The sequence below is a fragment of the Rana temporaria genome, chromosome 2 (genome assembly GCF_905171775.1).
Source record: "Rana temporaria chromosome 2, aRanTem1.1, whole genome shotgun sequence".
In the NCBI taxonomy this organism is placed as follows: domain Eukaryota; kingdom Metazoa; phylum Chordata; class Amphibia; order Anura; family Ranidae; genus Rana; species Rana temporaria.
Window position 1 is genome coordinate 222,728,274 of NC_053490.1, and position 21,444 is coordinate 222,749,717.

Here is a 21,444-nt window from a genome sequence, read left to right on the forward strand (position 1 = left end):
ATATACTACCAATCAAATCCACAAAAGAAACATTTTTTTTAAAGATATGTAAAAAAAGTCAAAATCATTCCATTGATTTAAGGAATACAGTGACTCATTTAAAATCAAGACACTTATTATACGTACATGCTTTCATTGGGGGAAATGCTATCGTTTAGGTAGGATCCATTGCTGTTTTCCATTTCAGCTAGCCTGTGGAAACATTAAAAAGAGACAAACTAGGTTTATCAGATTTTGTACAGTTGTATGCATGCTGTATAAGTATTACAAGAAAATTATTATATTTAGCCAAAGTTTAAAATCATAGAGACATTTCTTGCAGTGTTTGTCCAGGTATGCACTGGAAATTACTAGACTTGATAAATACATGCTGGTTTAATTTTCTATAATCAATATCTGGTCTTTTTCAGGTGTCATCTACTAAACCACATGACTGAAAGGATTACATTTTCCATGATGACCAAAGGCAAAGAAATAGGGGGTGCAGTTGTTACTGGGACAGAAAGGTATACCGGTATACAGTAAACAGCAAAAAAAGTCAATTATGCTAACCTATACATAAACAAAATTATGATTTTGCCCTCACTGGGGAGAATTCCTATTACTTCCTTTCCAGATACAGTGACTGAGAGGAAATCACCTCAAATAGGGACATAGGTGGTAATTAGAACCTGACAGAGGCTCAAACCAATATTGCAGTAGAACTTTAAATATGCCACTTAAGCTATATAATCTGTGGCTTTGCTACTTGGAAACCTCCTGCCCCTCAAAAAAGAAGCTCAAAATGATGATAAATGTGATAGCTTCAGGCACACATGGGCCACTCTGTTGTCAGAGAAAAAGTCACATAATTTAGCCCTGTAGCAGAGCGGCGCCAAGCATAGAGGGCATGCTAGCTCAAACACTTTGCTCCATTCTAATGCAACGCAGAATATCATGCTGCTCTTTGGCCATAGTTTATGTTTTTTATCCAGTCTACCAATTCTGTACAGCTATAAGTCTTCTATTGGTGGAAGCGAGTGCCTTAATACTATAAGATGTACTTAGGTCTGGGGATCATCACTTCTCCATCTCTTCCAACATGTTGAAGGACATAACATGAAAGTACATTTACAAGCCTAGGTGTGAAATTCCTTTCTTCCGATGTTTAGTGACGTTTGCAGTACCGCTCTTAAACCGTAAAGAAAAGCACTGCTTGGCGGTACACCAAGCACTCTCTCAAGCATATGGTCATCTGTACAGGCCAAGACTTGTTTTTCTCAGCATTTGTCCAACAGCCAGCTATTTAAGTGCATGTAAAAATAACAAAATAGCATGTATAAAATGCTTAACTGGTAAGTTGTGCATAAGTAAAGCACTTAATCAAATTTCAAGTCATATAAAAGAAAAAAAAAAAAAAAGAAGAAGAAGAAGAAGAAAAAAAAAAACGTACTTATGTTTACTTATCAAAATAGCAGAGCCCAGCACTGGCCCCAAGAGGAAATTAAACTTTCAGTTAACCACTTCCCTACCGTAGGACGTCGACGTCCTGGACTTTAGAGAGGATATCTGAATGTCTGCAGCTACAGCCATCATTTAGATATCCTTATTTTCAGCCGGTAAATCTGCGCAGCATAAGAACGATCATAGCAGCAGTTCCGGCACTTGATCGTTCTTGTATGCAGCAGGAGGGGACATCCCTCCCCCCGCCACCATCCGGTGCTTCTCTGGGCTCTCTCGCGCGCAATCAGGGGCCCGGAGAACGAATCGGCCGGCGCAGGATGAGGAGGAGAGATTTGCGGTGACCATCTAGGCCTGGGCGCAATGTTATGACGTCACGCCCGGGTATCGGGAAGTAAACAAAGCCGCAATCGCGGCTGAAAGCATGAGATCAGTGAATTTTTTTCCCTGATCTCATGCTTTCCAGCCTGTAGGAGAGATGTGGGGTCTTATTGACCCCGAATCTCTCCATAAAGAGGATCTGTCACAATATATTCCTATTTCAAGGGATGTTTACATTTCTTGTAATGGGAATAAAAGTGATAAAATAAAAATGTAAAAAAAAAAAGTGTAAAAATAAAAAAAATTAAGTACATTTTAAAAATAAAAATAAAATAAAAACGCCCCTGTCCCCAGTAGCTCATGCTCAGAAGCAAACGTGAACGCAAGTCCGCCCACATATGTAAACGCTGTTTGACATTATACACAAAAACTGGGCTAACTTTAATGTTTTGTTATTTTTTAATACATGAAAAATTATTGCGCAAATACTGTGCGAGCTAAAAAGTTGCAATGACCGCCGCCACTTTATTCCCTAGGGTGTCTACTAAAAAAAAATATATATATATAATGTTTGGGGTTCTGAGTAATTTTCTAGCAAAAAAATAATGATTTTTACATGAAGGAGAGAAGAATAGGCCCGGTAGGGAAGTGGTTAAAAAACTGGCATTCAATAAATTAGCAATTATAGGAACTTCCAAACCTAGGAAAAGTCCAGCTCAAAATGTGTCATGAAGGTACCACAGAAGTGACACAGTGAAGTGACAAAAAAAAAAAAAAAGAACTGAATTGTTTTTATAAGTTTAGAGTAAGTGGGAAAGTGTTAGATCTCTGCTTTTCTAGGTCAATGGCACCCAGGGCATTGTTGTGAACCATACTTCCCTTTCCCCTCTTTGGAGCAGATAGACCATATATCATTAATTAAAATCTACCAGGAGCCCGAGACCCCGTCATCAGCCCTTCCGGCACAGTCCAAAAAAAGGTAAAAAGGAAGATTAGCCAACAGCAATAATTTTAATATCACAAAGGGAAGAAGTGAAGGGAAATAACTACAAGTGGCAATACAAGCGCAATAGACAATGTAACCCTCATTCTATGCAAAATACTGTAAAAAAGGAAAAAAGCTTTTGGCAGAATATCTCCAATGCCTTGGGGACTAGTCACTGGATTGTATAAACTCTGCACAAATTTCTTATTCTAGAAAACCGCTATTGATTTAAACCTTTGTTTACAGACAACACAAATGTCATATTACAAAGTACTTTAATAACAGAAGGGAATATTAATATACCAAAGTCTTATAGAACTAAAAAGTCAACATCCAGGCAGAAGTCTCAGTCTCTCTCTCTCTCTCTCTCTATATATATATATATATATGGACTATTTAGATTTTTTGTTGCATGTTTTAAGAGCAAACAACACAGTTTAAGAAATATTGTTTTAATATATTGTGTTATGTAATGTGCTGTGACAGTTAAAATTCTGCTGAGACATATTGCACCTATTAGTGGGCAGGTCCCCCGAATAGCCTATTAAAAATATTTTTCCTGCTGATGTACATTTTATATGCCTCTCCTTCTCTTCAGAGATTATATATTACACACTGTATCTCACAAAGGTGAGGACCACCCCTCAAATGTTTGTAAATATTTTATTATACCTTTTCATGTGACAACACTGAAGAAATTACACTTTGCTACAATGTAAAGTAGTGAGTGTACAGCTTGTATAACAGTGTAAAATAGCTGTCCCCTCCAAATAACTCAACACACAGCCATTAATGTTTAAACTGCTGGCAAAAAAAAGTGAGAACTCCCCTAGGTGTAAATGTCCGAATCGGACCCAATTAGCCATTTTTCCCCAATAGTCTCGGGTGTGAATGGGAACCAAGTGTGTTAAATTTTGTGTTCTTTCTCACTCTTTTACTTGTCACTGCAACTTCAACATAGCACCTCAAGGCAAAGCACTCTGAGGATCTTAAAAAAAAAAGAAAAAAAAAAGAAGAATTGTTGCTCTACATAAAGATGGTTTAGGCTAGAAAAAGATTGCCAAGACCCTGAAACTGAGCTGCAACACAGTGGCCAAGACCATACAGCAGTTTAACAGGACACGTTCCACTCAGAACAGGCCTGGTCATGGTCAACCAAAGAAGTTGAGTGCACGTGCTCAGCGTCATTTCAAAAGGTGGCCTTTGGAAAATAGTGGTATGAGTGCTGCAAGAATTGCTGCAGAGGTTGAAGGGGTGGGGGTCAGCCTATCAGTGCTTAGACCATAGGCCACACTGAGTCAAATTGGTCTGCATGGCGGTCATCCCAGAAGGAAGCCTCTTCTAAAGATAATGCACAAGAAAGCCCACAAACAGTTTGCTGAAGACAAGCAGACTAAGGTCTGATGAGACCAAGATAAACTTATTTGATTCAGATGGTGTCAAGTGTGTGTGGTGGCAACCAGGTAAGGAGTACAAAGTCAAGTGTCTTGCCTACAGTCAAGCATGGTGGTGGGAATGTCGTGGTCTGGGGTGGCATGAGCGCTTCCAGCACTGGGAGCTATAGTTCATTGAGGGAACTATGAATGCCAACATGTACTGTGACATACTGAAGCAGAGCATGATCCCCTCCCTCTGAAGACAGGGCTGCAGGGCAGAATTCCAACATGATAACCCCAAACGCACCTCCAAGATGACCACTGTCTTGCTCAAGAAGCCGAGGGTAAAAGGTGATGGACTGGCCAAGCATGTCTCCAGACCAAAATCCTATTGAGCATCTGTGGGGCACCCCCAAACTGAAGGTGGAGGAGTGCAAGGTCTTCAACATCCACCAGCCCTGTGATGTGGACATGGAGGAGTGGAAGAGTACTCCAGTGGCAACCTGTGAAGCTCTGGTGAACTCCATGCCCAAGAGGGTTAAGGCAGTGCTGGAAAATAATGTGGCCAAACAAAATATTGACACTTTGGGCCCAACTTGGAAATTTTCACTTAGAGGTGTGCTCACTTTTGTTGCCTACGGTTTAGACATTGGCTGTGTGTTGTTATTTTCAGGGGACAACAAATTGACACTGGTATACAAGCTGTGCAGTCACTACTTTACATTGTAGTAAAGTGACATTCCTTCAGTGTCAGATGAAAATATATAAATAAGTTTACTCCCCTTTATGAGATATTATATATATATTATCTACATATATATTATATACACACCGTACTATGCAAAAGTTTTAGGCAGGTGTAAATAAAGTCTGTAAATTAAGATACTTTCAAAAGTAGAAGTGTTAGTTTAGTTAGACCAATTAGCAAAACAGGAAGTAACTGAACAGAAGAGAAATCCAGATCACATCAACCACCAAATCAAGACCACTCTTTTGCCTTCAGAATGGCATCAACTCTTCTAGCTACACTTGCACACAGTTTTTGAAGGAACTCGACAGGTAGGTTGTTTTAAACATCTTGGAGGACTAATGGAAAAAAGAAAAGTCCTGGAAGTTACACATTCCTGCAAAACCCTGTAAGGTGTATGACCGCCTCAGCCCATTCTCCAACCAGGCCATGCCCCCAACACATTTCATTCAGCCAATGGAGCTTAGTCATTTAGAACCAACCACAAACCTGTGGATGTAGATATTCTTAAGTCTTTTCATGTAATCCCAGACAGACTAGATAGGGTTGGGATGAGGGATATGTGGGGGACCAAACAATCACTTCTAGGACTACTTGTGAAGATAGATCTATCATGTCATACCATCAGGTAGGTGTGTAATTGGCCCCAAATGTATTCTGCAGCAGGGCAACAGCCCCAAACATACAGCCAATGCCATTAAGAGCCATCTTTCAAGTAAAGAACAAAGAGTCCTGGAAGTGATTGTTTAACATCAGGTCTGTCTGGGATTACAGAAGGATTTGAGGAAGCCTACATCCACAGAATATCTGTGTTTAGTTCTCCAAAATGTTTGGAATAACCTACCTGCTAAGTTCCTTAAACTGTGTGCAAGTGTACCTAGAAGAATTGATGTTGGTTTGAATACAAAGGGCCATGTCAAATATTCATTCAATGTGGATTTTTCTTCTCTTAATGCACTTGGAATTTTGTAAACTGTCTAAAATTTATACTTTCAAAAGAATTCACACTTCACAGCATTTCTTCACACTGCTTTAATTTCCAAAGGCTCCTTTCATTGCCTTCTCAACTATGTGAACTGACAAATACTGCCTGCTACACCCTACAAAAGGCAACGTTCTGCATTTCTTAATCCAGTTCCTAACAAATCTCAACAATATATATTAAAAACTGGTATTTGCTTCATGTGTTCAGAATCTTCTTTATTGGTAGAATAGTAAACAAATAACTACCACATCCATCCATTACGGTTCAGTTTTGTTAGCCTCCATATAGGAAGTAAAACATAGAAATAACAGTAGCTACTGTTAGACAATTATCATGGAACAATACATACAAAACTCATAAGCATGCAAAAACACTGTAAACTTTTGTCAAAGTGAACCACAGCAAAATTTTAACCAAATCATCTATCAAAATTGTTAGTTATTTTTCAGCTATACAGTTCATTTTAGTATACATGCAGGATAGATGGAAGAGAATTGTATGATAATGTAAAACAATATTCTTAACAAAGACATTAAAAATAGGCTACCTATTTAGGCTACCTATTTCAGCAAACATGCTGTTCTCTAACCTAAATGTGCTAAAAGTCCTGGAACACAGTTGTAGTGAAGGGTTTGCATAGTGTCCATTAAAGGCACAGCCCACATGATTTCAGGATTGGAAGCTCGAGAGAACCTAGATATACTAATTGATAAAGAATATAAAGAGGTGCTTTTAATATAGTGGGTTATATGATACCACTGGGGAAATTGGGTGGGAGAGGATTAGTATATAGCTTATCTAGTGATGTGTTTTTGTGTTACCTGCTGTGTGGTTAAGGGAGAAAAAAAAAAAAAAATTGTAAACTGATAATACCCCAGCGTTGTCACTGGATTTCATGAAGGTGATTAACCAGTTCCCGACCCCCGCATGTACATATACGTCCACAATATGGCACGTACAGGCACATGGGCGTACATGTACGTCCTTGCCTATTAGCGGGTGGGGGGTCCGATCGGGACCCCCCCCGCTACATGCGGAGGTCGGGTCCGCTCGGGGAGCGATCCGGGACCACGGCGCGGCTATTTGTTTATAGCCGCTCCGTCGCGATCGCTCCCCGGAGCTGAAGAACGGGGAGAGCCGTATGTAAACACGGCTTCCCCGTGCTTCACTATGGCGGCGCATCGGTCGCGTCATTCCCTTTATAGGGAAGACACGATCGATGACGTCATTCCTACAGCCACACCCCCCTACAGTTGTAAACACATACTAGGTGCACCCTAACTCCTACAGCGCCACCTGTGGTTAACTCCCAAACTGCAACTGTCATTTTCACAATAAAGAATGCAATTTAAATGCATTTTTTGCTGTGAAAATGACAATGGTCCCAAAAATGTGTCAAAATTGTCCAAAGTGTCCGCCATAATGTCGCAGTCACAAAAAAAATTGCTGATCGCCGCCATTAGTAGTAAAAAAAAAAAAATTAATAAAAATGCAATAAAACTATCCCCTATTTTGTAAACGCTATAAATTTTGCGCAAACCAATCGATAAACGCTTATTGCGATTTTTTTTACTAAAAATAGGTAGAAGAATACATATCGGCCTAAACTGAGGAAAAAAAATGTTTTTATATATGTTTTTGGGGGATATTTATTACAGCAAAAAGTAAAAAATATTGCATTTTTTTCAAAATTGTCGCTCTATTTTTGTTTATAGCGCAAAAACTAAAAACCGCAGATGTGATCAAATACCACCAAAAGAAAGCTCTATTTGTGGGGGGAAAAAGGACGCCAATTTTGTTTGGGAGCCACGTCGCACGACCGCGCAATTGTCTGTTAAAGCGACGCAGTCCCGAACTGTAAAAACACCTTGGGTCTTTAGGCTGCATATTGGTCCGGGGCTTAACTGGTTAAACTACTTACCGGCCGCCCACCATCCTTTTACGGCGGCAAGTCGGCTCCCCTGCGTGAGAGCCCGTAGTATAACATCGGCTCTCGCGCAGGCCACTTGGGTGCCCCCCCCCTGCTCGCCCCCGACTCCCGTGCGCGTGCCTGGCGGGCATGATCGCCGCCGGGCACATGCGATCACTCGTTACAGAGCGGGGACCGGGAGCTGTGTGTGTAAACACACAGCTCCTGGTCCTGTCAGGGGGAGAAATGCTGATCTGTTCATGCAATGTATGAACAGAAGATCAATAATTTCCCCTAGTGAGGCCACCCCCCTACAGTTAGAACACACCCAGAGAACATACTTAACCCCATCCCTAGTGTTAACCTCTTCACTGCCAGTGACATTTTTATAGTAATCTAATGCATTTTTATAGCACTGATCGCTATAAAAATGGCAATGGTCCCAAAAATGTGTCAAAAGTGTCCGCCATAATGTCGCAGTACCGAAAAAAAAATGCTGATCGCCGCCATTACTAGTAAAAAAAAATAATAAAAATGCCATAAAAATACCCCCTATTTTAAAAAACCCTATAACTTTTGCGCAAACCAATCAATAAACGTTTATTGCGATTTTTTTTTACGAAAAATATGAAGAATACGTATCGGCCTAAACTGAGGAAAATTTTTTTTTTTATATTTTTTTATATTTATGTTTTTGGGGGATATTTATTATAGCAAAAAGTAAAAAATATATATATTTTTCAAAATTGTCGCTCTATTTTTGTTTATAGCGCAAAAACTAAAAAACGCAGAGGTGATCAAATACCACCAAAAGAAAGCTCTATTTGTGGGGAAAAAAGGACGCCAATTTTGTTTGGGAGTCACGTCGCACAACCGCGCAATTGTCAGTTAAAGCCACGCAGTGCCGAATCGCAAAAAGTGCTCTGGGTCTTTGGGCAGCAATATGGTCCGGGGGTTAAGTGGTTAACTAGTGGACCTTCACCTTTGCTGCCTGACAGCAGCATGTACCCAACTTCAATAAGAATTTACTCTTTGTATATATACACATGCTGGGATTGAACAATTCCCCATAATGCAATGAGACACAGTACCTAAATGACAACACAGCTCAATTTTGGTTAAATGGACTGATCAACTTTAAACATTTGTTTCCAGTATAAGAAAAAAGATTTATTCCAAAGATAGACAATATAATGAAAATGATATTATCTAATATCACTTTTTCACTAGGGACCTTAAAGAGTTTGTCTTTCGCAGGTCCCTTGCATTAGGACTCAGACATGTTTGCTGATCAGGGATACTGCTCTTGGGGGAAAAAAAGACAAAAAAACAAACGATTTGGTCCGAAAAGATTAAACATTTACAGTAGATTTTTTCCCTACAATATTATATGACAAGCATACTAAGATTTTATAAAAAAATAAAAATAAAACATAAAAAAAGTGTATCAAATAATATTAAAGGCTTCATTAGATAACACAACACAACAAGTAGTGAATGTGGTGCTTAACAACCACCAATTGGGAAACAGTTCCCAGAGGATCATCTAAAACTAATAAACAATGATTTGAATGGTTGCAAAACATCACATCTACGCTGTATTTTTAAATAAAGACCCGTGTAGTAGAAAATGCCATTTGTAAACCATTGCTAGTTTTGTTTATTCCTAACAATGTTATACACATTTATTTTCCTACTGCCCTTCAAATTATTTTTATCCTATTTAAAAATGTTAGCAGACGTTATCCTATATCAACAAATGGCCATCTTTAATAGTAAATCCATATGATTTCTTAAATATTTAAACTAAGAGGCAATGTAAAAATCAAAGAGCTGGATAGTTTAGGAAGTTGTAGAACGAAGTTGCATACATTTACTGCTTCATTTCTTAGACCTCGGTGAGTAACAGACATGCTAGATAGAGGTTTAATGGCAGACTGACACATAGGAAAATCAGTGAATCGTTGTAGATCATGGAAGTAGTTCTGATGCCTCAAAAGACTCTCCTGATGGAATGAGCTAAACGGTACAAGGCTTTCTTAGTATATTCTAGATGCTTGTGCCATAGAGTCATACCTGCTAGCATAATGTTCAATTCGTGAGTGAGTGTCATCGTGTGATAGCTGGGGAGATGAGGCAGGGCTGTGGAAAGAAGAATTTAAACACAATTCAATCTTCACAATAAAGAAAGGTGATTGAGGTTCATTGTGTCATACTATACACAATCCATTTGGTAAGGACCATAGATTGCAATGTCATAATGTGACAGAACTGGATATTCAGGTGTTCAGTAAAGATTCTGCCATCAGTTTTCAATGAATGCATCAGAGATGGCTGCTTCTATAAAGTTACCAAGTATTAATTCAAGTGAATGCCACATCAGGTAGAATATAGAAAATTGGAAGTATTGGTTTATTCTCATTTGTAATAGACAGTTTCAATAATACTGAGCTTTTTTATTTTTATAGAAAAAAGAAAAAAAAAGGTAAACTGTTGGAAATCATTGTATGTAAAGCCATTGAACACCTTTATTGCATCTGCCCTTCAATCTCCTTTTCTTTTGCGATTAATTTAATTACATTACCCAACACAATATATACAAATGTGAAAATAGGACTTTAGTTTTTAAAATGCCTGTATATATGAAGCAACTGCACCGGTTGTGTTGAATACACAAACATTAATACTGGAAAAGGAATCACCAAAGTACAGGAATTATTCTATCAAAATGGTTTTAGTGAAGGTGTTATCCATAGCTAGTGGGGGATTTTTATGGTCAACAGCAGATATCTGGAAAAGCTGATGACACTGCTTGAGATTTCAGCTCTGTAAACAGGAAGTTACAAGGCCTTAGGAGTTTTTTTTTGCAAAACCAGCATGCATTTTCTGTACTTGCAGAAAAATGCCCAATGCTTGAAAATACAAACTAATGCAGGAAGCACATGTGGTTAGTTGTATTTATATACAACTTTAAAAGTGATGTTCAAACTAGATTTGTGTTGAAGTGGTTGTACAACCTTTCCATATATCAATAGAATTGACTATGATCAGGTGCGTACACATACATGAAAAATTCACCCACATAAGTTGTACATGTTTATCTGCAGCCCTCTCTACAGCTGTTCAAAATGCACAGTTTATACAGCATTTCTGAGTATATGGAGGTAGGAGGCAGGGATCTGGCATTACACACTACATAGCACAGGGAGGAAAGCTGAATGTAATCTGAGACCTAAGTGAAGGGAACAGCTATGTCCCCCTCTCCCACCCCCCTCTACACAGTCTCCTGGAAAAATACGCCGAACCAGAGGCCTGCTGTTTGCTGGAGTAAGGAAAGAGCAGCCAGAAATTACACTAGGTTCTTTGAATTAAGGCAAGTACATATTATAGAAGGATATGCAAATTTTTAATTTCAAAGGTTTACAACCAATTTAAGCTAGGAAGGAGCTGCAGATAACTCATCTGTCTATTTATCTATAATTTGTAATGATCTAAACTAGCCTCTCTCAATTAAGGTTTATCTGTAGGTTGCCAAGGGTTACTTTAAAGGGGTTGTAAAGGCAGAAGGTTTATCATCTTAAAAGATAAAACGCCTTCTGTGTGCAGCAGCCCCCCTCAGCCCCTAAGACTTACCTGAGCCCCTTCTCTATCCTGTGATGTCCACGAGTGCCTCGGCTATCTGTGCCTCTCCCTCCTGATTGGCTAAAACATTGGCACCCACTGTCGCCAATCAACCTCAGTTAGCCAATCAGGAGAGAATGGGGGCACGGTTGAACCACAGCTCAGAGTCTAAATGGATACATGGAGCTGAAGCTCGGCTCAGGTTCTCTCATAGCAAGCTGCTTGCTGTGGGGGCACTCAACATGAGGGAGGGGCTTTGAGCTCCAGCCAGGGACCCGAGAAGAGGAGGATCCATGCTGCCCTGTGCAAAATCACTGCACAGAGCAGGTAGTTAAAACATGTTTATGTTATGTTAATAGAAAAAAAATAGACTTTATAATCACTTTAAGCTGTGGCTGATTGACCTCCCACCTGACAATGCCTGCAATGTTTCAGCTCCAGTGCTACTTGGCAGAGCCAGCAGCATGACATTTGTGATCTTTTTAGGTTACTGTAGGAGTGACATTCCTACCACCGATTACCAAAAGGGGAATTTTCCCAATGACAGCAGATGGACAAATCTGAGCAGGGGTTCCCTGAGACCTGCCAATTTTATCAAGGGTTCCTCTAGGGCAGTGATGGCAAACCTTAGCACCTCAGATGTTTTGGAACTGCAGAGTGCATGAGCATCATGGGAAATGTAGTTCCAAACATCTGGGGTGCCAAGATTCACCATCACTGCTCTAGGGTAAAAACAATAGAGAAAACCTAATTGATTTTCAAAAAATAAAAAAATAGCTAAAAAGCTATGAAAGTGGTGAAGATAAAGATCATCACACAAAACTCAGTTAAAAGGTAGCAAAATCGGCATTTGTATACTGTATATTTTTGCTATCCAAGGGTGCGATCTGAAGGGTGCAGCTATTGATGTCCTGCTCACTGTCAGTGCTGGTGTGTTGTCGCTGGATCCTATAAAAGATTTTTTGTTTGTAAACGGTCTACCAGATTTAAAAAATATGCTCCCCATTTGACTTTGCTGCCTACAAAAGGACAACCCCACACCCTATTAGAAATGTGTGCAATCATCAAGAACTTGAATTGTCGATTTGTCAATTCAGCTTCCTTTGTTTAAAATAATGAAAATCAAGGTAAAGGTTGATGACCCACTACATTTGCTATCTACGGTTTGGAGCAAAACTGATTTTAGCTGCAAGTTAGTTCCAAGTTAGTGGACTCAAACTATTGAACTTAGAAAGTCAGTGTGGAAGTGGAGCAACTACTTTTTCAAAATGACAGGTCAGTATAGTCAACTCTTATTTTTCTTCAGAGAAAGGTTTGCTCCGAGTATTAACAGTGACAAACTTAAGTGAGCCTTTGTTGACCTCAAACATCAAATTCCCTTGCATGTGACTGGGTGTTTGAAGAACAAAGATTAACTTCACATTCAATAAATCAGTCCCCAAGCATCAGTTGCAGATGTGTATTATGTTCAGGTACACCTAGGATGATTTGAACATTGACAGATACTGGGAGTAACAACTGTTATGAACCTAAGCAGTATTTGCAGTTGGCTTTCACAAACAAACAAATCAAAAAATCATGGAGTCTTTCTTACAAGGAAATATTTAAAATAAAAAAATAAAGCCTCTTTGAACATAAACACATTTGAATATGTATTCTTTTGTTCCAGCTTGAAAACAAAATTGATGTAATATGGGAACGTGTGATTTGGCATCTATGTCTTTAACCACTTCCCGACGGCCGTACGACTATATACGGCCGCAGGGTGGCTCTACTTCTCTGGCTCTACCGTCTTTTTATGGCCACCCTTTTCCTCGTTCCCCGCGCTCACTCCGGAGCGTGCATCGGGGAACTTTCGTGCTGGCCGTGTCCCTTGGACACAGCCAATCACAGATCGCCTTGAACGGCCAATCGGAGTGGCCGTTTGGTAGGTGATCTGTGCGGCCAATGAGAGATTATCTCATATGTAAACATAGGAGAACATTTCTCATTGCCGCCTCTCACAATGACAGCGTCCTGTCAGGGAGAGGGGAGACCGATCTGTGTCTCTTGTACATAGGGACACAGATCGGTCACCTCCCCCAGCCACCCCCATGTGTCCGCCATAATGTCGCAGTGGTCCCAATAAAAAAATCGCAGATCGCCGCCATTACTAGTAAAAAAAATAAATAATAAAAAATAATAATTCTGTCCCCTATTTTGTAGGCGCTATAACTTTTGCGCAAACCAGTCGTGGTTTGCGATTTTTTTATTTTTTTTTACCAAAAATATGTAGAAGAATACGTATCGGCCTAGACTTTTTTTTTTTTAATTGGGATATTTATTATAGCAACAAGTAAAAAATATTGTATTTTTTTCAAATTGTCGTTTTTTTTTGTTTATAGCGCAAAAAATTAAAACCGCAGAGGTGATCAAATACCACCAAAAGAAAGCTCTACTTGTGGGGAAAAAAGGACGTCAATTTTGTTTGGGAGCCACGTCGCACGACCGCGTAATTGTCAGTTAAAGCAACGCAGTGCCGGAAGCTAAAATTTCACCAGGGCAGGAGGGGGGTATATGTGCCCAGTAAGCAAGTGGTTAAATTCCACAGATGCAATGTGGTTTCTTTCATATCCACGGTCATATATTGTGAAAAATACAGTTGACAAGTCTGTTACTTTTGTAAAAGTTTACATAAAACTGAATTCTTATATGGGAGTCTTTTTGTCATTTCGCTTATTCATCAACAATGCACATGATGAGTTTCTATAACAGAATGACCTTGTTGCTTTAAGACTCATGGCTAATGCACTAGCACACCTACGTCTGAACTGGGTTCAAAAGTATTCATTCCTAACATGCAAATAAGGGTACAAAGTCGAACGTGTGAGGTTTTAAACTACTTATTCAGATTGTCAAGTGAAAACATAGTTTAGTAGAACACAAATAATTCTGAAATCTTAAAAAGAAACTCTTAGGAACATCAGTAACACAAATGAGCTGTAAACCACAATTCAAATCTCTTCCATCTGACAAGATTTTCATGGTTATCAAAACATGAGCAGTAGTAAAACACAACGTTAATTTAATGTTTGTTAGAAGCTCATGCAAGATTGCATAATTACATACACCCCTGCTTGTATTAGTTTAAAGAGAATTAAAATCAATATTACACACATGTGCACACACGCAATGTAACATGCATTATTCTGTATTGATAAACATTTTACAAAATACAAATATTTAATTATACCCAGGGATAACCAGCAACTTTACAAATGTAACCTTAGGCCCCATGCACACGAGACGCTGCTAAACTCGAGTTCAGAGGCATTTGGGCATTTTTTTCAACTGCCCCTGAACACATTTAATGTTATCCTATGTGTCCATGCACACGATCACGTTTTTTGGCGTTTCAAAGCAGTTGGGTTTAGGGACGTTTTTCCAAACGTTCAGAAGCTTTCAGCTTTTGCGTTTTAGCCGCTAAACGCGGCACAAATAGTTTGATTCTGAGCTTGGGGAGGGTCTACAGTGTTTTGGGGATAAACGCTTACAGCCGTAAATCGCGGCAAAAACGGGCGTTTTAAATGCCGGTTTTTGCCTTTGAAAAGCTGAGATTAGAGGCGTTTGTAATAGCGTCTCGTGTGCATGGGGCCTTAGATTTTGCTTTCTCTGTGCTTTCAGAAATGTCAGAGGTGTATGTAAACTATGGTTAACATTATGTTGTAACAGCCAGTTGCAATAATCACATGTAAAATCTGGCGGGCTGGTTGTACCCAAGTTGATCAACCAATTCAGCCTGCCCATACATGGTGCGAACCTCAGGTGGGTTCCTGCTGTACCAGTTGAGATTTGAACCGTCTATGGCCGGCTTAAAGCTAGCTGGACATTATACAATTTTCTTGTATACTTTTCTATTTAGATTTACCACAACCATATACTACGAGATCAAACCTAAACACTCTGAATTTGTATGCAATCAGGCAGGCTGTTACACTACATAGTTGCCGGTAACTCTAAAAGAAATTGAATGTATGGGCAGCCTAAGAATATGTAAGGTCTTCAGTTTCAGCAACTGTAAAAGATGATTTCTATACTGAACTGCCCACAGGCTAAAACTGCATTTGAGACTGAAAACTGTGCATTCATGATCAGTGAATTGCAGATGAAATACTTGGGGTTTTAAGCTCAGGTTCTAGCCTACACACACGGAATTTAATCTACAGAGATTGACAAGGTATTAATGGACTACAAGTGCAGTGACGTCACTGCACTTGTGCGCCATTGAGAACTGCCAATTGCCTGTGAATAAATTACGTGGCTGCGCAGGTGGAGTCATGCACAGTTTCTCAGATTTTAAATTTGACAGGATGCTGCAGGGAGAAAAACCCTGTAATCTGTAAAGGGGATTTGGGGGCAGTGCATACCAACCAGGTTAATTAATATGAGTGCAATATGAAACATGGCCAGAAAAATGGATAATGGTTATCTTTTAGGAAATACAGACACCAAGAAAATCTTGAAGGGCATTTGATGCCATCCATATTTTTAGTTTTGGAGACACTAAGAAAACCTATTCAGGTGCTACCTAATGGGTTGTAATGACGTGGGTTTAGCACAAAAGTACCAGTTACACTTACCGGTAGCTGGATTTCTAGGAGTCTTACAGGATGGCACCCTGAGAGATGACTGGATCCACCTGACAGGAAACACAATCTAAAAGAGGTTAAAAACCCCGCCCCTCCCCGTGCTCCTCAGTTTTAGATAAAGTATGAACCCACCAGTGCACGGGAAAAAAAACACAAACAATACAAACCAATCATGTATCACAAGGGTGGGAAGTAGGCCTGCCGTCCTGTAAGACTCCCAGAAATCCAGCTACCGGTAAGTGTAACTGGTACTTTCTCAAATCGTCTTCCAGGACGGCACCCTGAGAGAGAAGTAGCTTCAGGCCTACCTTAGGGCGGGACCACTGCTTGCAGGACCTTTCTACAAAATACCAAGTCCTGAGGTGACAGTAGTTCAACTCTATAGTGTCTTAGGAACATGTTCTGGCTTGACCACGTCGCCGCTCTGCAGATGTGCTCCATCGAAGCTCCAGCCCTTTCTGCCCAGGGAGGTTGTCAGTGACCGTGTGGAGTGTGCTTTAATTTTTGGAACTGCTTTACCGGCTTGAATATAGGCTAGGGAAATCGTCTGCCTTATCCACCTAGAAATGGAGGCCTTGGAAGCCTGATGGCCTCTTCTCTGGCCCGAAAAACTAATAGATGGGTAGAGTGTCTAAACTCACTAACCCTCTCTAAATAAACTAATAAACACCGTCTCACATCCAGACAATGAAAGGAAGCTTCCTTCTCATTCTGGGGATTTGGACAAAAAGAAGGGAGAGCTATCTCCTGTGACCTGTGAAACTTGGTCACTACTTTAGGAAGGTACAGAGGTGGTCTTGACTTAGGACAACCCTGTCCTCAAATAAACGAAAAAATGGCTCTTTAATAGAGAGCGCCTGCATATCACCTATCCTCTTGGCCGCCAAAAGGAAGGAAAACTTAAAGGTAAGTAACCTAATAGGGATACTGCCAATTGGCTCAAACGGAGCCTTGGTCAACTGATCCAAAACAATCGAAAGATCCCAGGGCAGAACCCTAGAAATCCGTACTGGGGACATCCTATCTCTGGCTGTTAAGAACCTTCTAATTAGGGGATCCAGGGATAGGCGTCTATCTAAAAAATAAGACAAGGCCGCCGCCTGAACTCCCAGAGTCCTAGTGGCCAGCCCCTGGTCCACCCCATCTTAGAGAAAATCTAGGATGACCAAAGTCTCCTGCTGGGATACTCGTCTCGCTAAGCACCAGCGGGAAAAGACACCCCAGATCTTGGCATAAATACGCCTAGTGACTTCCTTCCTACTCGTCAGAAGGGTGTCAATAACCTTCTTGGAGCAGCCCTTGTCCCTCAGGCTCCGCCTCTCAAGCACCAGGACGTCAGCTTGAAGAAGCCGGGGTCTGGGTGATAGACCGGACCCTGCCAAAGAAGGTCCGCCCGAACAGGGAGAAGGAGGCGGAGGAGCCACCGTCCCCACGCTCTAGAGCAGGAAACCAGGTCCTCTTGGGCCACCAGAATAAGTCTGCCTACTGCTAGACTTAACCTCTGCAGGATTTTCGTAATCAGGCTCAGAGGAGGAAATGCATAGGCAACGTCTAACCTAGGAACCTTAAAGAACTTATTGTGCTTCCCTCTCTTTAAAGGGGCACCGACGCTTCCAAGTTTTGTACCTTAGAAGCTTCTTCTCTGGTTCGGCCCACTCTCTGAGGATGATGTGCTTGAGGAACTGGTGTACCGGAATGGGCTTAGACTGAGACTTCACTAAGCCCTGGTATAACCTATCCTGTGTGGACACCTGCTCTGCTGGCTGCAAAATCTCCTCGGAGGCATAAATTGCCCCAAGGAGGCCCTCCATCTCTTCGGCTGAAAAAATATATCTGTCTGTCCTGGCATCCTCATCTTCTACCTCCGCCTGACTATCTGCCATACCCTCCTCCTGAGGGGGGATCTCTGAGTCCTCAGAGTCAGATACCAGAGGCCCTAGGGACTCCTGGTGGCCCTATAAAAAAAAAAGAGGAGAAGAGCAGCTTTCCTGAGTGGGGGGGCTCAGGCTCTTTACTTTTACAGGCTGTTTGAAATTCCTTAAGCATAAAGAGCATCTGAGACTGGACCTCAAGAAATTCTTTCACGATTTGAGAGGTGTCCTTCCCAGTCAATTTCTGAATGCACTTAGCACAGAAAGGCTTAGAATGATCTGCAGGCAGTTTACTATTGCAATAGCCACATCTTTTAAAACAGCTAGCGTCATTGCGACTAGCACCCCCCTGGGCAATGGATGTCCTCCCCTGATAAAAGAAGGGATACACATAAAATGCACATAAACAACAGGGGAAAGAAAACCGGGTCCCAGCCCACCTTATCCCCTGCACACTTAGGTAGACTCACCCCCAGTGGCCTCCTCTGCAGCCATGGCCATGGATGGTCGGTCCTCCCGCTCCATGTTGAGGGAGGACGAGGGCCCCTCTCTCTCTCTCGGCTGCTGCGTGTGCTCGCGTGTCTCCGGTGATCCTGACTCTGATGCGAGTCGTTCCTGGCGTGACGTCATCGCTGTGCGCCGGCCGGCTCCTGCATAGACGCCGGAAATGGCGCCAAATTCAAACAGGGAACCGTGAACCACCTCTCAGAACGCACAGGATGCCAAGAAAAAACACCGGAGAAAGCCTGAACCACAACCTCCAAGGTAGGGGGGAAGGCCGGGGAGAGGAATCTAGCCCCTGGAGCTCCGGGATAGCCACTATCCTAGGAGACTCCAGCGCTCAGGGGGGTTCTTCCAGCTCACTCCAGTGAGGCCCCCCTAAGTAGGAAGGGACCCCCTAGGAGGGATAAAACCACCTAGACCCAGAGGCTACCCAGTGCCTGCGGTCCAGCTCCCAGGGGGGGGGGGGGGACCACCAGCCCCAGGCCTTAGGTCAGGAAAATAAAAAATCGTTTCGCTGTGGGGAAACACAATCAAGAACTGGGGAGCACGGGGAGGGGCGGGGTATTTAACCCCTTTTTGATTGCGTTTCCTGTCAGGTGGAGCCAGTCATCTCTCAGGGTGCCATCCTGGAAGATGATTTGAGAAATGTATTGTTTATGGCTGTCAATATAAGACATTGACTTCAACAAATATGTTTTACTTTGCTCAGTTCTGTCGGCAGTTACAGTGTGTTACAATGGTTACAGTGGCTTGGGCAAGTGATGCCCTCTAAAACACAGGGAAATTTAAGAGAAATAAGTTATATTTTCAAAGTTATTAAGATTAAAATGAGGATTTGACCCAGGTATCCTAGACAGTACAAGGTCAGTGAAGGATGCAATATTAAACCAAAGGGAGAGGTGTGAGGAGTAAAGTAAAAGGTTGGGAAGCCTCTGTTTTAAGCTGAAAAGGTCAGTAGTCTCTCCTTCACCTCCTTCACCTCCAGGGGTGGAGAAGAACCTGGCATGAAGGGGTAGACTTGCAGTGGATGATGCCTGACAGATCATACACAAAGCAGAAACATATCAAGGGAGGTGTAATATGGTTTGTAGGATGGGATCCCCTCATTCCCTCCATAACCACCTCAATGTATTCCTCAAGGGATTTTCTAAAGAGGAGCTCACCTTCAAAGGGCATGTGGAAAAGGCTCGCTTAAAGAGGAAGTAAACCCTGATGGGTGATAATTCCTCTTCGTTTCCCTGCAAAGGTAAAGCATAGTAGCCCATTATGTTACACTTACCTGCAAGAGAAGCCTGCGATGACCCCGCATTCCTCGCTAGCAGCGAGCGTCCATTCTTCATCCCTCTTCCTTCAGGGGCGGCAAACTCCGGTTCTGTGACTGGCTGGAGTCGCGTTACGTCACTCCCACGGAGCCGTCTTTAACGGCATGACCCGAGATAGAAATGGCACAGCAGGACCTTTCTAAATCTGGCGCATGTGGCAGGGAAATGCTGCTTTAGTCAGACAGGCTGCAGGTTGGGAGCTTGAATCAGGGCAATGAAGTGGTGTCAGTGGATGATCTTGTTCTAGAACCCACAGCAGAAATCCCACGTGCTCTGGCTCCCAATCACCTGTAAACATCCATTGCTGTCTAACCCGCCCCTCTCCAAGCTGTAAAAAAACCTGGCTGATCCTGACAGTTTACGTGACCCCCCCCTCTGAGAGCTGACCATGATAATCATGGCTGCTGAGCCCCGACTACGGTGGGTAGTTTACGTCCCTCTGTCATCCGCAGCTTTTCTGTCCTCACCCCCTCCCTTTCTGCCTGTCAGCTGAAGTGTCTGTGTTAGCCATCTCCAGCCCCCCCTCCTGTCGCTATTCGTAGTAAAAAAAAAACCATCACAAAAAATCCTGGCAACCCCTCTCTTTTAACCAGCGATAACTCTCTGTGTAAGTGTTTGTTTCAATAGATAGCTCTAAATACCTTTTTCCAGTTATCTGCAGGCCAATCATGTGACTTAGAGCAGCTCTGTTACCATGATCCAGGGCTACAATGGGAGGGGCTGAGCGGCTACATGATCTTTCCCGGCCGATGTCAGAGGGAGATCTCGGCCCCTTCTGCTGTAGCCCTGGATCGTAGTAGCAGACCGGCTGGGAGTCATGTGACCGGCCTGAAGATAACTGAAAAAAGCTATTTAGGAGGCATCTATCTAATCAAACACTTACACCGTGAGTTATTGCCAGATAAAGGAGAATGGCTGCCAGAGAAAGTTTTTATTTTAGGGTTGCAGCCACTTTAAGTATCTGTCTCAAACCCTGGTTACCCAGGAGGCAATATGGGATATTTATGGTTGGACTGAACACACGCTTCCATACCATTTATTAGCATGGCACACTGCTGATTACTCAGCTTGTGAGTACTCGTCTTGATTTTATCTCCCATTTTGAATAAAGTATTTCACAAGGATAATGATGCGCGAATGATCTCCCAGTCTTGGCATGTGAGTTGGTAATTTTTCACTGGAATGTAATATATGGTGGTCATGGTGTAGAAAACTTGGTTGGAATCCGTTGATGCTAGGAGTTATATACATTGTACAGGAAGGGGTTTATAGTAGATCATAATTAAAATATTGGTGTTAAATTTGTATTTAACTATTCATAAGTAAACAAATGATGATTACCGTTTTAAAGTTTATGAAAAAGACATTTCGATTTTTATACATGTAACCGAATTATTGGCGATAAACTAAAGAGGACAACAATTTCTTGGATCAGATGTCTAATTTCCTTCTCCATTTAAATGCAGTTCCAAGTATACAACATAAAAAAGCTAAACAACATAATAGTATCAACTAGTCTTGTTTCACTTGATCAAAACTACAAATTACTTTAAGAACACATGGTTCTTGTTTAATGTTTTTCTTTGTAAAAGGGATTAAAAAAGGTGTTTCAGTTGTTGATTAGGTGTGGCATACTGTATAAAGTGTAGTGCATTTTTTCATTTTTTATATTAAAGACAACCTAAAGGTTTTTTGGAGTGCGGCTGTCCATCTTTTTCTGTCTACATACTGCAT

At 41.5% G+C, this 21,444-nt stretch overlaps 1 protein-coding gene across 3 annotated transcripts in view; it reads right to left on the minus strand.

The window, feature by feature from the left end:
* DMD (dystrophin) overlaps positions 1-21,444 on the minus strand; it is a 2,981,380-nt gene that overhangs the window by 46,327 nt on the left and 2,913,609 nt on the right. For all 3 annotated transcript variants that reach the window (XM_040336501.1, XM_040336499.1, XM_040336500.1), the window contains 2 exons: positions 9,841-9,906; positions 127-192 (listed from right to left, as the gene is read on the minus strand). In XM_040336501.1, coding sequence (XP_040192435.1) covers positions 127-192; positions 9,841-9,906 — 132 coding nt within the window. The remainder of the gene's footprint in view (positions 1-126; positions 193-9,840; positions 9,907-21,444) is intronic.